The sequence below is a fragment of the Vulpes vulpes genome, chromosome 7 (genome assembly GCF_048418805.1).
Source record: "Vulpes vulpes isolate BD-2025 chromosome 7, VulVul3, whole genome shotgun sequence".
Taxonomy (NCBI): Eukaryota; Metazoa; Chordata; class Mammalia; order Carnivora; family Canidae; genus Vulpes; species Vulpes vulpes.
In genome coordinates, this window is record NC_132786.1 from 37,854,580 (window position 1) to 37,871,169 (window position 16,590).

The window sequence follows — 16,590 nt, forward strand, 5'->3', positions numbered from 1 at the left end:
ACAGTACCGTTAACTATAGACTTTATTTGGCTTTTGCCAGTTTTTCTACTATTTTTTTCTCTTCAGTACCCAAATGCAGTATATCACATTACATTTAGTATTTTTAATTTTGAGTGAATGTATTATTATTATATTGAAAAATAACACTAATAGAATTGCTGACTTTAATTAAAATGTGTACTTGTCATACTAATTGTACTTTCTTTTCCCTTATTTTTTACCAGTTAATTATGTTTGTGGTTTGGGTTTTTTTTGGGGGGGGGTTGTTTTGTTTTGTTTTTTTTTGTTTTTTTTTTTAGGATTTAATTTATTTGAGAGAGAGAGTGAGTGTACAAGCAGGGAGAGTGGAAAGGGCAGAGGAAGAGGGACAAGCAGACTCTGTGCTGGGCACACAGCCAACGTGGGGCTAGATCCTAGGACCTGAGCCAAAGGCAGACACTTTACCAACTGAGCCACTCAGGCACCCCTTGTTTGTTTTCCAAACACAGCCACATAAGCGTTCCTCACTATATCCTACTCAATGCCATTATCTTCACCCTGATCCAGATTAATATATATATATGATACATCATAATCTTACTTTATTTTATTATTATTTATTTTAAATTTTTAATTCCAGCATAGTTAACATACGGTGTTATTTTAGTTTCAGGTGTACAGTGTAGTGATTCCTGAGTTCCATATATTACTCACTGTTCATCAAGATAAGTGGAGCACCGTGGAGCACCTGGGTGGCTCGGTTGGTTAACCATCTGACTTGATTTCAGCTTAGGTCTTGATCTCAGGATCATGAGTTCCAGCCCTGTGTTTGGGCACCATGCACCACCCCCCTGAAAAAAGATGTGAATACACATCTTTTTTAATCCCTTTCACCTATTTCACCCATCCGCCCCCTCTCTGATAACCATCTCTTTGTTCTCTATAGTTCAGAGTCTGTTTTTTTGGTTTGTCTCTCTTCTCTCTCTCTCTCTGTCTCTCTCTCATAGACTGTATACCCAGTATGGGGCTTGAACTCACGACCCTGAGATCAAGAGTCACAAGTTCTGCCAACTGAGCCAGTGAGGCATTCCTGTCAATTTTCCCTTTGCTCTTTTGTTTCTTAAATTCCACAATTTGAGTGAAATTCTTTGACTGGCTTATTTCACTTAGCGTTAAATGCTCTGGATCCATCCATATTGTTGTAAATAGCAAGATTTCATTCTTTTTTTATGGCTGAATAATATTCAATTGTATATATACACCAAATCTTTATTTATCGTTGGACACCTGGGTTGCTTCCATAGTTTGGCTGTTACAAATAATACTGCAGTAAATAGAGAGGTGCCTATATCCCGTTGAATAAATATTTTTTATTCTTTGGGTAAATACCCAGTAGTGCAATAGTCAGATCATAGGGTAGTGTTATTTTTAATTTTTTTATGGAGCCTCATACCATCTTCTACAGTGGCTGCATCAGTTTGCTTTCCCACTGGCAGTGCACAAGGATTCCTTTTTCTCCACATCCTTACCAACACTTGATTTTTGAGTTTTCTATTTTAGCCATTCTGGCAGGTATGAGGTGATAGTAGTTTTGATTTGTATTTCCCTGGTGATGAGTGATGTTGAACATCTTTTCATATGTCTGTTGGCCATCTGTAAGTCTTCTTTGGAGAAATGTCTGTTCATGTCTTCTGCCCATTTTTTAACTGGATTGTTTTTCAAGTGTTGAGTTTTATAAGTTCTTTATAAATTTTGGATACTAACCCTTTATTGGATATGTCATTTGCAAACATTTTCTCCCGTTCAGTAGGTTGTCTTTTAGTACATTCATTTGTTTTTGATCTACAAATGTTTTGAAATGCCTTACGATTTCATGGTTTTGGTTTATGGGTTCTTGGCACATATGCTTAGAAAAGAATTCTCACTTTGAGATTAGATAAATGTGACATATTTCTTTCTACAGTGTTTGCATCACTAAATATTTAACTTGTTTGGCATTTATTTTGGTCTATATATTAAGAAGGGAATTTAATTTTTTTCATTTGTCTCACACCATTTATTGAATGTTTTTGCTTCATTTATTTCAAATGGTACTTTAAACATACTATATTTTTACAGATGCTTGGATTTACCTGAGGCTTTTTATTTTATTCATTCCCCGCCTCCCCCCCCCCCCGCTTCTTTTTGTGGTAGTACCATCCTTTTAAAAAATATTTAGGAGTGCCTGAGTGGCTCAGTTGGCTAAGTGTCTGACTCTTGATTTTGGTGCATTTCATAATCTCAGTTGTCCTGAGATCGAGCCCTGCATCAGGCTCTATAGGATTCTCTCTCTCTCTCTCTGCCCCTCCCCTCCTATCTCAATCTCTCAAAAAATTAAAAGAAAACAAAAAAATTCAATACCTTGGAAGTGTAAGTCACCTGCCCTGTTCCATCATTCTCTTATCTCTGACCCAACATTTTTTTCTAAAAAATTTTTTCCAGGGGATCCCTGGGTGGCGCAGCGGTTTGGCGCCTGCCTTTGGCCCAGGGCGCGATCCTGGAGACCCGGGATCGAATCCCACATCGGGCTCCCGGTGCATGGAGCCTGCTTCTCCCTCCGCCTGTGTCTCTGCCTCTCTCTCTCTCTCTCTGTAACTATCATAAATAAATAAAAATTTAAAAAAAAAATTTTTTTTTCCAAATTTTCTAAGCTATTCTTTTTTACAGAGAGAGAGAGGCAGAGACATGGGCAGAGGGAGAAGCAGAGTCCATGCAGGGATCCCAGTGTGGGACTCGATCGGGGACTCCAGGATCACACCCTGAGCTGAAGGCAGACACTCAACCACTGAGCCACCCAGATGACCCTTCTAAGCTATTCTATTTTGTTTAGTCTTCTAGATAAGTTTTTAGACTAAAATTCATTTCTACAAATAGATTTTCTTAAAAAAAATTTTTTTAACATTTTATTTATTAATTTATAGAGACACAGAGAGAGAGAGGCAAAGACACAGGCAGAGGGAGAAGCAGGCTCCATGCAGGGAGCCTGATGTGGGACTCGATCCCAGGTCTCCAGGATCACGCCCCGGGCTGGAGGCGGCACTAAACCCACTGAGCTAGCAGGGCTGCCCCTATTTTCTAAAATTTTAATTACAATTACTAGAGTATTAGAGTTTAATTTAGAAAGGGAATTGACATGATTATAATTTATCCTAGTCATCTGGGACATTGATTCTCTCTCCATTTGTACTTTTTTCCTTAAAAAAAGAGTTAGCCTTACTTTGTGTTCTAGCATGAGAGTTTAAAATGTTCTAGTGTATTTTTATGGACCTTCTTTTTGCCTAATTTTTTTTTTTAGGTTCTCTTTGGAAAGGTGAAGAAAATTCAGCCTTCAGTGTGTAAAAACAAAGTTTCTTTGGATCCTTCTCCTAATTTTGATTGCCATATGTCAAGAAGTGTACCTTCTCTGAAAGATACCATTGAGTTACAAGCCTACAATTCAGCAGTATGTTAACTTTTTAAGTCATTTGACTACTTGAAAGTGACATGCTTCACTCTGTATGATACATGACTTAAAACAACTTCTCAGAATATTAAATGAAAATCTCTTAATTTATTCAATATAATAAGACCATAAATAATTAGTATAAGTTGTATTAATATTTGTGATCTAGGAATGTTAGTAAGTTTCCAAATTTGCATTTAACTATGTTCAGAATACAGTGACTGCTTTCTTTTTTTTTATTTCTTCCATAGATTAATTCCTAACTTGCAAAACATGACAACTTTTTTATAAAAAGCTATTTTGAAATAATGTTATTGATTTTCTCTACTTTGCAATAGGAGAAAGACTTAATGTGTTCATTATGCATGAAACATTAATTTTCTATCATAAATTGCTGAACAGTAGACCCTTCTTCTTCTATAGAAGATTAAATTATATGTAATAAACATTGAATATCATCATATATATGATTAAATGAAGATAAATTTTCTAGAAGTATATATATGCTCCCACATGTAAAATGTATTGAGCTATTGTTATTTTTCTTTTTATTTATTTATTTTTTATTTTTTTTATTTATGATAGTCACACAGAGAGAGAGAGAGAGAGAGGCAGAGACACAGGGAGGGAGAAGCAGGCTCCATGCACCAGGAGCCCGACGTGGGATTCAATCCCGGGTCTCCAGGATCGCGCCCTGGGCCAAAGGCAGGCGCCAAACCACTGCGCCACCCAGGGATCCCTATTGTTATTTTTCTAATTGACGTTTTCTTCCAACTAAAACAGTACAGGTGTTCACAGCATATGCAAAACATTGAAATTTTAATAGAAAAATACTTTTTTGTTCAAAAACAGATCGTTTCTGCTGCCGCCCACACTGATACCCTACCAAGGAAAATATGTGTGGTTGGCAGAAAAATTTATAGTTTTAAAAAAACTAGGATTGAAGAATCAGGAGAAGCGGCAGGTATATAGAAGCCAGTGAATAAATATCATGCAGTCACACAGCTTTTAAAAAATATGAGCAGGGGATCCCTGGGTGGCTCAGTGGTTTAGCGCCTGCCTTTGGCCCAGGGTGCGATACTGGAGTCCCGGGATCAAGTCCCACATCGGGCTCCTGGCATGGAGCCTGCTTATTCATCTCTGCCTGTGTCTCTGCCTCTCTCTCTCTCTCTCTCTCTCTCTATGTCTATAGTAAATAAATAAATCTTTTAAAAAAAATAATAATAATAAATAAAAATAAATAAAAAATATGAGCATATCCAATTCTGCTAACACTAATTAGCTTTAAAATGTTCTTTTTTCCCCTTCTTTATCTTTCAGGTATACTTCTATGAATACAATGTTCTTTCAAAGCCAGTAGATAAACCTAGGCAATGTCTTCCATATGCAATAGTAACAGTAAAATTTATTGGCCAAAAAATAGATAATGGGCACCTTATGACATCTTTGAGATTCCTCTCAAGCGGATTTCCTAAGAGGGCTGGTAAGATACATCTATTATTCTGTTTCACTAGCATTTGTGCATGTCTTAGAACTTCTGAGTATTATTTTTGAATACATTATGAATATGTAAGCAAAATAGTTGTGCTTTAACCTATTTTTTATTTAATTTATGTAGAATTATAATGCAGATATTTTTATGACTGCTTTTGCCCAGTATTATGTTTGTGTGGGTCTATGCTGTTAGGTATACTTGTAGTTTTTTCATTCATACATATGTATTCACACGTATTATTCTATTTGTTTGTTAACTATACACTATTTTTCTGGGGATATGTGGATATTTGCCAGTTTTCCTCATATTGCAAACATTGCTGTTTTAAACATTTATGTGTCTCAGTGCATATGTGTATAGAGTATTAAATATCTACATCAGAAATGTGCAACTTAATCCAAAGAGGATATCAACTAGTTTTCAGAAGCAACTGCATCAGGTTACATAATTACTTTATATCCTTGCCAACACATACTTTTTAAAACATTTTTTGTTTCTGCTAGCTTACAGAATGTAATATGTTATCATCATCATCTTAAAAAGAAACTGTGTAAAAAAAAAAGAAAAAGAAAAGAACTATGTGCTCTTAGAAAGCTATCTTATCTCTTTCCTCTCAGTCCCTTGCCCTTAAGCAGTCACTAATCTACTTTCTGTCTTTATGTATAGCTGACCCTTGAACATGGAAATTTGAGGTACCAACCCCCTTGCAGTCAAAAAATCCATGTATGACTTTCGACTCTCTGAAAACCTAACTGCTAATAGCCTTGTGTTGTCTGGAAGCCTTACCCAGAACACAAACAGTTGATTAACACATTCTTTGTAGTTATATATTCAATATACTGTATTCTTACAATAATACCTATTTCTTAATTTTTACTGGCATTTTTAGGCTACATGGTTCATCTGTGAGTTTTTTTAAGTTGTGGCAAATCTCAAAAAAATTTTCCAATATATTAATTGAAAAAAATCCATGAATGAGTGGACCCACACAGTTCAAACCCATATTATTCAAGGATCAACTGTATTTGCCTATTCTGGGCATTTAATATAAAGGAAATCATAAATATGTGAAGTAGCCTTTTGTGACTAGTGACTTTTCACGTAACAGTATTTTCAAGGTTCTTGCATATTGTAATATGAATTAATACTTCATTCTTTTTCATGGAATAATATTACATTGAATAGATACACTATATTCATCAGTTGAAGGATGTTTGGGTTGTTTTCATTTTTTGGCAATTATGAATAATTCTGCTATGACCATTCTTGTACAAATTTTGGTGTAGACATGTGTTCACATTTCTCTTGGTATATACCTAGGGTTGGAATTGCTAGGTCATATAATGACACTATGTTAACCATTTAAAGAACTGCCAAACTGTTTTCCAGAATGGCTGCACCATTTGCATTCACGCCAGCAGTGTATGAGTGGTAGGATTGTCCACTTCCTATGTTATTATCTGACTTTTTCTTAATAGCCAGCCCAGTGAATGTGAAGTAAAGGTTTTCAGGGTGTAAGTTTTATGCTGCTTTTGTTAAATTTACTTCCTCCTTTATTTTCCTCCTTTTTAAAAATTTTCTTTATTTATTTCCCTCCTTTTTTGGCTTTGGGTTTAGTTTGCTCTTTTTTTCTGATGTCTTAAGGTGGAAGGTTAGGGTATTGCTTTGAGATCTTGCCCCTCTGATAATATATATATTTACAGCTATAAGTTTCCTTGAAAATACTGTTCTAGCTGCTTCCCATAAGTTTATGTTGTATCTTCATCTTCATTTTCATTCATCTCAAGATATTTTCCAATTTTCCTTTTATTTATCCCATTGGTTTTCTTAGAGACATGTTATTTAACTTCCATGTATATGTGAATTTCCCAGTTTTTTCTGTTACTGATTTATAATTTTTTGTCCACTGTATGTCCTACTCTCAAGAATACATCTTTATTATGGTCATACTTCTACTATAGCTTACTATAATTAAAAAGTATAATTACAAGTGGTTATATAATGTAGAAGTCTTCAACAAAGCTATCTTTCAATATATTGTGATATAGAATCTCATGATACATCCCAATAATATGATTATAGTTTCACATATGTCATAAATCTCACCATCAATTTCTCAACATTATGGGGGTTTTTTTTTGGTATTACCTATGAATGCTTTGTGAACATTTTATTTGGTAAATATGTATTTTTACAAGTTCCTTTGTTATTACATTTAGTTCTTTATGAAATTATAGGAATGAAATCTTATAAATTAGAAAATTTTATTCCATTTTCCAGATTTTTATCTATATATATTATTTGCAGAAATACCTATTTCACTATGGAGCAGGGGTAGTGCTTTTGCTCCTCAGGAGGATTTTATGGACCCTTTTTGCTCTTTTCCCCTGTTTCCCCACCTCATTCCCCTTTTCTGTTTTTCTTCTCTCCTGACAAAGAGAAAAGCAAGGTAACAATAGATGAAAGGAAGACATTTTTGCCTTATTAATATGAAGATTCTATTATTAGGTATCTGAATATAGGAAATTAATACAAGAAATACCTAGTCTTTGAGGTCTTTGAGCAACATGTTTTTGTTCCTTTTTAATTTTTCTCTCTCTTTGTATTTGTCAGAATTCAAAAATTTTTATGGCAAATACTTTTTTTAATAAGGTCTGTAGGACAGAGTTTCACGTTGCATCATTTCTATTGTATGATTTGTCATTCATCCTCTTCTCTCCTTTTTTCTGATGAGACCTTCCTTAATCATCATTAGGTTATTTAATGAACTTTCAGTTAAAACCACTGTGACATAGTTTACTTACATTAAGAGTTGAATGTAGAAATCCTTTTCCTTCCTGTTTTTTCTTATTTTTTTATCATTTCCACAGAAAGAACATGCTCTCTGAATAACTGTACAGTGGCCAAAAGAATTGGAAAAGGAAAAGATGCTACTGTCATCTTTGAGCATTTCAGGAAACCTGTAGATCCATTTGTTCCGGAAAACTGTTCTTGCAGTGTACTAAATGCAGAGATAAATCCTTCCAATGCAAATATTTCAAAAACCTATGGAAATGTGCAAAATGGAAACATTTCTATACATGAAACATACAATGGACAGAAGGAGCACAATTTAGCAGAATGTAGAGACACGTCTCAAGTACATATATGTGATTCAAGTCTTTCATTTATTCCCAGTGGTACCAGAGAAAGTGTTAATGGTGACCTCATGTTAAATTTGACACATTTTACAAATGTTTTAAGTGGTCTTTCTGCTGCTTTTCCCCTTCGTAACAATACTGGCTCAAGCACAGTTATTACTTCAAAACTCATTAAAGACCCAAGACTGATGAGAAGAGAAGAAAGCATAGAAAAACATAATAATATTGCAGGCTTAAATGAGATTTTGCCACTTGAGAAGAGTTTAGATTTTGTTAATTCAGGAATAAACCTATCATCGATGCCAAATAATTCTGCCTCCTCATCTGAAATTGTGGCTGGTGATCATTCTGTTCTTACTAGTTGTTTGGACACCCCTTGCTTCAAAATTTCTCTTGACAATTCACAGTCACAGGCGCACAACTTGGACTTTCAGAGCTGTAATTATACAACTCCCAATAAAATGGCAGGACAGTGTAAGGGCCAAGACAATTTTTCCTCCCCAATGTGTTTGCCAAACATAGTTTCAGAAGTTGAAAACCAAAAACACAGTGAGGGAGAACTCCAAAGATCCCAACAGAGAAGCAACATCCCACTTTTAATTGAAGAAAAAGATGAACCACATAACTCTTATGAATCAGTGAATACTTGTATAAGAGGGTACAGCACTCACATCTCTCAGAAATCATGGTCTTCTAATTCAGAAACTGTATGTCAGACTGGTCAGCAAATGTCTACAGTTTTTCCTCTCCAAAGGAAGGAAAACATAGATGGGTACATTCAAAACATTGAAAAAATGAGAGACTTCACTGGCCCAGAAGATAATTCCAGGCATGGAGAAAAGCAGATTTTATGGAAAGAAACTGAAGCAAAAATCAGTCCAATAGATAATTACATTTCTTTGTACCAAGAATGCAAAGGGGATGAGAGTCATGATTCTTTTGGGAAAAATTCTGATCAAATATTAATTACACAAGAATTAGAAATACCAAAATCTTCCACATCTGCCACAAAGGATAAATATAAGTTAGACCATCTAGCATTGGAATTACAAAGTACTCTTACTCCAAGAACAGAAACCCTTTCACAAAAGCATCCTCAACCTTCTTTGGAGTATGAAGATAACATTCATACAAGTTTTGCAGTTTCTCAAAAACTAATGGAACTAAAATTGGAAAAACCAAATGAGAACTGTGTTAGCATTATGACTAATGCTTTCCAGGAAGCAAAAGACATTCCCCAGGCCAAAGAACTGCCAATTGATGGGGTTATTTCATCTCATGACATTAAAACAACTCATGACAATTCAAATTGCAGCGTATCTAGAGAACATATCTATGTCCATAGGAAAAATGAAAATGATCGCATGTTATTGGAGAACATGCAAAGAGACTGCAAAGAAACTTTTCAAATTGCTGGTAAAGGTCAAAGTCATACTTTGTCATGTAATGCAGAGTTGCACAATGATATACACCTGAATATTGATTTCAAAGGACAAGGAGATCATCATGATAAAGAAAATGAAAATGTGACTAAAGAGGAAAACACTGCTTTGTCTACAGAAAACAACAGAGTAGATATATGTGGAGATGAGAAGCAGGGTTCTCATACAAACAAAAATTATGCCAATATAGATGAAAGAAAGGAGAATAAAAATTACAATAATGTAGAAATTTTGAGTTCTGAAGAATTTTGTACATTTAATTTGACTGGAGGAGAAAAATGCATATCAACAGAAGCTACATTTATAGATAGTGAATATACTGTCACTGCCATAAAACAAAAAGATACTCAAAATATAGGCAGGAGTGTAGAGCACTTGACTTCCATAACATTTCCCCAAATTGCAGAGTCTTCAGTGCATGTAGCCTCAAATGCTGCAGTACAGATAGGTGGTAGTATGGTGCCTACATTAGGCATAAATCATGAAGATCACCAAAGATACCAGATTAAAGAGGCTTGTTCTTCTGAGAGTCTAGATTTTGGTTTGTTAGTAAAACATAAGGTTTCTGACTGTGAAATGGATATAGATGACAATAAATTACATGAGTCATTTCATCAGTCAATAAGTGACAGCTCAGTTCTTCAAAGTTTTGAAGTGGAAAATAAGATTGAAGTAGGATCAGAACAGTGTAATGATGCTTTTCTAATTCAACAAGATCCTCCTAGCCATGGAAATGTTCTGTATGAAGAATTTAGGGCCTCATTTGAAGCTCTAAAGTCTCGTATTGATTGGGAAGGTCTGTTGGGAAGTAATAATGGGGAGAGGGAAGTTTTGAAAAGCTCCAAAAGAAGGGAGAATAATGATCGTTACTCTGAGAAAAGTAATTGTCTTTATTCCTCTATACAAAAAAACAAAGCAGAACTCTGCAATCCAATTTTACTTCCAGATTTACAAGTGAGAATCACTAATATATTTCTGCCAGGATTCAGTCCCACTTCTGAATCCCTTGCATTGAAAGATAAGTTTTGCAAAAACATAACTAAAACCACAGAACCAGAAATAAACAAGGAGGGGAAAGTGCCAGGATTTGAAATGTATTCCCAGTGTTCCGGTGAAAATTCAGGTTATTCACTTGAAGATGAATTTGGTAATATAAGACAAGAATCAGGACTGGTGAGTAAATCTGAAATCTCGCATTCTCTTGACGTGAATCATAATACACAAGGGAATCATGCTTCTGAAAAACAAAACAGTGGACCTTTGCTTAGTGAACCCTCTAATGTCACAACATTAAATAATGAAAGCAGATATTCCTTGACAAAGTCAAAAACTAATTGTAATGATACTAGAAGTAAAAAGGACACAGAATCAAAAATTAGCAAAAGAAAGCCACGTGTGCCTTTTAAGGATGAGAATATGGCACATAAGGATTTAAGAAATCATGAAATTTATGGCAAGAGGAGGAGGCTAACCAGTCAAGATTCATTTGAATGTTTTTCTTCATTATCCCAAGGACGAATTAAAACCTTTTCAAAGTCAGAAAAACACATTAAGAGTGTCCTGGATATTCTAAATACTGAAGCATCTTTATGCAAAAGCAAACGTCTTTCCAGAAAACTTGACAGAGCTGTTCTTCACTTAAAAAAAGCTCATAGGAGAGTTCACACATCTTTGCAACTTATAGCAAAAGTAGGAGAAAAAAGAAAAGGCCCATTACCAAAATCATATGCAATAATATGCAATAATTTCTGGGAAAGTTGTGACCTTCAAGGTTATAGCTCTGTATCTGAAAGAAGATATTATTCTACTAAACATTTTTTGTCAAAAAGAAAATACGACAAGCCAAGAGAGAAAAGGGCTTTGGGATTTGAAGTGGATAAATCATTAACTCATGTATCAAAGCACAAGTCTTACCAAGCAAGTAGAGAGAGAATCACAGAGTGTCTTTCTAATACAGATGTGGCCAGCAGTGTCTCTAGTCACACCACTGTTCATGTAAGAGAATTTTGTGATCAAGAATATCCTGAATCACAGTTAGCCCTGTGCTCTACACCCCAAAGTACAAGTTGGTCAACTTATAACAAGAGCAGTATGAGAAGTCTAAGATCATCAGAACTTCAGACATTTTCTGGAAAAACTGGGTGCCTGTTTTCCCCACCCTGCCCAGATGAGAAACTAACTAAAAAAGAAAATCAAATTGGCATAAAGTTTTTATCTAACATCAGTAAATATGAAAAGCCTGTTAGCCATTCAGCAAATCATAAAATTAAGGATACAATGAAAGAAAGCCATTCTGAGACTAATAAAGTAATAAATAAGAGTAATTCAGTATCTTTAAGTAACATAAAAGAAAACAATGTAAGTTTTAGCAGAGACAAAAATTATGATGCAACTTGTATAACACACACAGAGGTAAAAACTGACATAGTTATTTCAGTTTTGGAATCAAATGTGGAGCACTTTTTAAATGTTGATATCTATAAACCAGATAACCTTATTTTATCTGGTTATAAAGGAAACCTGGAAGTAAATTTTCCTATGGAAGAATGGACAGCTCCTAATCAGAGCTCCAAACCAGGCATTATTACAGAAGACTTCCTTATGGACCCATTTAATCTAACTCTGATAAGCCACAAAAAATACAGCAGTGTTCCTCAATTGTTACCAACTACTCCAGTGACAGACAATGAAGTAGAATCTTCAGAATCTTATTTGGATAAACAGAGAATTTTTGCTAAAGATTCTTTTGCAACATCCACCAGTGTACCAAACTGTCAGCCAGAATGTGGTGAAAAAGAGTTTCTAAAGGCAGAACAATGCTCTTCAAGTCATTGCTTCCATATAGATGGGAATGAATCAAATGTTCTTGAGAATCCTAAGTTGGGTCTTAAATCCGTAACTGAAGAAGGTAAAAGTTACAGGAAAAATACAATGAAGAAGCTATTTTTCAATGATAGTTCTTTGCCCTTAAAAGATAATGTAAAGGATTCTTCTTCAAAAAAATGTATGGCAAAGACAGACATTCAGGCCAGAACAATGTGGAAAACTAAACAAGCAGAAAAAGCAAAAGATTCACTTCATAGAAAAAACTTGACTGAAGGATCCACTGCTAAGACAGAGTACAAAAATCAAAAGAATAAGATCTTAGAAGAATCCTCCTACTTAAGTGAGAAAAGAATTAGAAATAATGTGATTGATTCTCATCTAAGCATTGAAGATATTACTGAGGCAGTAGTCTCTTTGAATAACCCAATTTCTAATCATCTTAGCAAAAGAGAGAAAGAAGGGGGAGTTAAAGTTAGTAATTACTCTCATTCTGACTCTGCGTTGCATTCAGAAATAGCCTGTAATTCCAAACCAGGCATTATAGGAATGAATCATGGGCCTGCTTTACATAGGCACTCTCAAACCTCCCAACCCTCTACTCCTCAGAAGATGGCTACATCAAACATGAACGGATTAAAAGAAAAACATTGCTCAGCTAATCATTCAGCTCTTATAGCTAGGCTAATTCAGATTTTGAGAAGGGCAGATGAAACATCATCTTTGCAGATTCTACAGGAAGAAACTAAGGCTTGTCAAAATATTCTCCCTTTATTTGTTGAAGCTTTTGAAAGAAAACAAGAATGTTCTCTTGAACAAATCCTGATTTCAAGAGAACTATTGGTAGAACAAAACCTGTGGAAAAATTGCAAACACAAATTAAAACCATGTGCTATTGACTCCTTGGTAGAACTCCAAATGATGATGGAAACTATTCAGTTCATTGAAAACAAAAAAAGAGTCTTAGGAGGTGAACCAACATTCCGAAGCTTGCTTTGGTATGATGAAACATTGTACGGTGAACTGCTTGGTAGACCACGTGGATTTCAACAGCAATCCAATTTCTATCCTGCTTTTCAAGGAAGGTTAAAATATAATGCATTCTGTGAGTTGCAAAACTATCATGATCAGTTAATTGAATTGTTTGAAGAATCCAAAAGGGAAAACAACTCATACTATGCATTCTTAAAATACAAACGACAGATTAATGAGTGTGAAGCAATAATGAAGCATTGTTCTGATTGCTTTGACTTTTCTCTCTCTGTTCCATTTACCTGTGGAGTTAACTTTGGAGATAGTTTAGGAGACCTAGAAATCTTAAGAAATAGTACTTTAAATCTGATTGGTATGTATGGGGATTCTCCTAAAGTTGATTCCTGTCCAGGAAAACAAGACCATTTGTGGATTATCATAGAAATGATCTCTTCAAAAGTTAATTTTATTAAGAACAATGAGGCAGTAAATATTAAAATATCTCTTTATGGTCTGGAACATATCTTTTTTGATGCTGCAAAAAGTCTTGTTTGGAAAGAGAGGAGACAGTCTTTCTGCAAAAATTACTCAGGAAATAAAAATAAAGAAATGCTACTCAAAATGAATCAGTATGCTTTTTCTAAGTTGAAAAACATATATGATATGTTGTCTAAAGACTTAAGCAGTGAACAGATCTCCAGTATTGAGCTTGAGAATACAGAGATTACTTCCAGAGCATCAGATGATCTAATAAACAAAGCTACAGTCAACATAGAAAACTGTAGGTTTAACAGTACTTTGCCTTCACACCCAGATTTCTGTTGTATCAGTGAAATATTGGATCAGGCTGAATTTGCAGACTCTAAGAAATTACAGGAACTCACTTTGAGATGTACTGAACACCTAGAAATTTTAAAAAAATATTTTCAGATGGTGCAAGAAGAGAACATAGATAATATTTTTATCACAGAAGAAAATGTTTTGGACATGGTGAAAAACCACAATCATGGGGCTATAATTTTAAAACCTGAAGCCATTGAAACCTATATTGAAATTGTCATGCTTTCAGAAACAGTTCACTTTCTTAAAAACACAATGGCAAAGAATTTAGACAAACAGAGGTTTCGAGGTATGCTTTGGTTTGATTTATCACTTCTTCCTGAGCTGATTTGCTGCCAAGAAAAAATGACTTGTTTTTCATTTCTTAAAGATAACTCAACAGATTGCCTTTGGAAGGTCATAGAGACTGCTATTTCTGAACTGAAGAAAGATCTGGATATTATTTATAAATATGATGAAGCTGTTAATTGCTCATATGCTCTTCATTTGCTCTCAAGAGAACTTGAAGAACTTTCAGAAATAAAAAAACTTCTAAAGAAGTCTGAATATTCTGTTTCTACGTATATTGACTTTGTGCCATATATAGCATCCATAAATTATGGAAGCACTATGACAGAGTTAGAATACAATTACAATCAGTTTTCTACACTGCTCAAAAACCTAATGGCTGCCCCTCAGAAAGATTTAGGGAAAATGGCTCATATTATGAAAGTCATGAAAACTATTGAACATATGAAGATAATATGTGCTAAAAATGCTGAGTTAACCATTTCCTTTATTCTGTGCCAAATGCTACATAACAGAAAGAAGACTTTCCCACTGAAGAGAAAAGAAAAAATAAATACGCATGTAAAACCTAGGAAGAGTACCAATAAATCTAGTACTTTTATGAAGGTGCCCTCAATTTCAGAGTGCATAATGAAAAATGTTTCAAACTCCTCTAGAAAACGATCTACCACTGTAGACCAATGTGAAGACTCTCAGGAACAAGAGAAAAACACTACTGTTTTCAACTGTAAAAAACAAAAGGTAACATGTTTTAAAACAAAACCTGTGTAAGTGTTACTTTTGAGAACAAATCTACTCTTCAAACAGGTAGTTTCTGATTGGTAAAAATTGAGAATGCTTTGACTGTTGCCTTGCAAATGAATTTAAAGAACTGGATTGGGGTGCCTGGCTGGCTTAGTCGATGGAGCATGCAACTCTTGATTTCTGGGTCATGAGCTTAAGCCCCAGAATGGGTGTTAGAGCTTATTTTTTTTAAAAAGGAAGATACCTAAAGTGATACCTAAAGTGATATTCTATATATGAGAAACATCTTGCAGATGTCTACTTTAAACTAAAACTTACTTAATTTAGAAAACATTTCTTAGAAGAATATAAATCTATATAACTTCTTAAGGGATAATCCAATGTGAATGTAAGTTAGTAATTTATTAAGTAGCTTCTATATAACAAGGCTACACTTAATCTAGTGGATATTAAAAACTGGCTAGTGGGATCCCTGGGTGGCGCAGCGGTTTAGTGCCTGCCTTTGGCCCAGGGCGCGATCCTGGAGACCCAGGATCGAATCCCACATCGGGCTCCCGGTGCATGGAGTCTGCTTCTCCCTCTGCCTGTGTCTCTGCCCCTCTCTCTCTCTCTCTCTCTCTCTCTCTGTGACTAGCTAGTGGAGCCTGTGTTCTTGACCATTATCATCCACATGGAAAAATAGGACAGATATTTTTAAGTAGATGATTATGAGGGAATTAAAATAAGTCCTACCTAAACATTTTATTTAGCAAATCATAGAAAACATTTTCTTTTGTACCTGGCACTGTTCTGATGATTTCACAAAATCTTTGTGATGTAGGTACTATTACTATCTTAAGGTATAAAACAGATCCATAGAAACATTAAGTTACTTTCCCAGGGTCACAGGGTTAGTAAATAGGCAAGCCCAGATGTAAAACTAGGCTCCCGAGCCCATATAACCTAACAACCTACACTCAGAGGCTTCTCTTAAAATTTTTTTAGAATTTCTCAGTTCAGAAGTAAAGAGAAATCTATATGCACACTGAAAAGTAGGAATTCTTTCTCGGGCTATTGTAATTGTATTTGTTAAACTAGTTCTGGTGACCAGGAAACCAGTCATTTATTTCACTGTTTATAGGAAAATGCTTAATAAAAGAACAGTTTGTAAGCATACTTCCAAAACACAATAAATACAAGTTGTGTACTCTACATCAAGAGTAAAATGAGGATAATACTTAAAAAGGTATTTTAAGTATTGAGAAGAAAAGAAAAAAATGGAGGTTTATTTTTTAATTTCAATGAATAGCACACACTGAAGTTTTGCCTTAAATTAGGAAAAAACTGTTATCTGATGAAGGTTAAAATAAAGAAGGGGGTATCTAAGTTATGGAAATAATATGGGCA

General features: G+C 34.8%; 1 protein-coding gene across 1 annotated transcript in view; it reads left to right on the top strand.

The window, feature by feature from the left end:
- Positions 1-16,590, top strand: part of TEX15 (testis expressed 15, meiosis and synapsis associated) — an 86,911-nt gene that overhangs the window by 61,211 nt on the left and 9,110 nt on the right. The window contains exons 6-8 of the mRNA XM_025993560.2: positions 3,314-3,460; positions 4,781-4,943; positions 7,826-15,201. Coding sequence (XP_025849345.2) covers positions 3,314-3,460; positions 4,781-4,943; positions 7,826-15,201 — 7,686 coding nt within the window. The remainder of the gene's footprint in view (positions 1-3,313; positions 3,461-4,780; positions 4,944-7,825; positions 15,202-16,590) is intronic.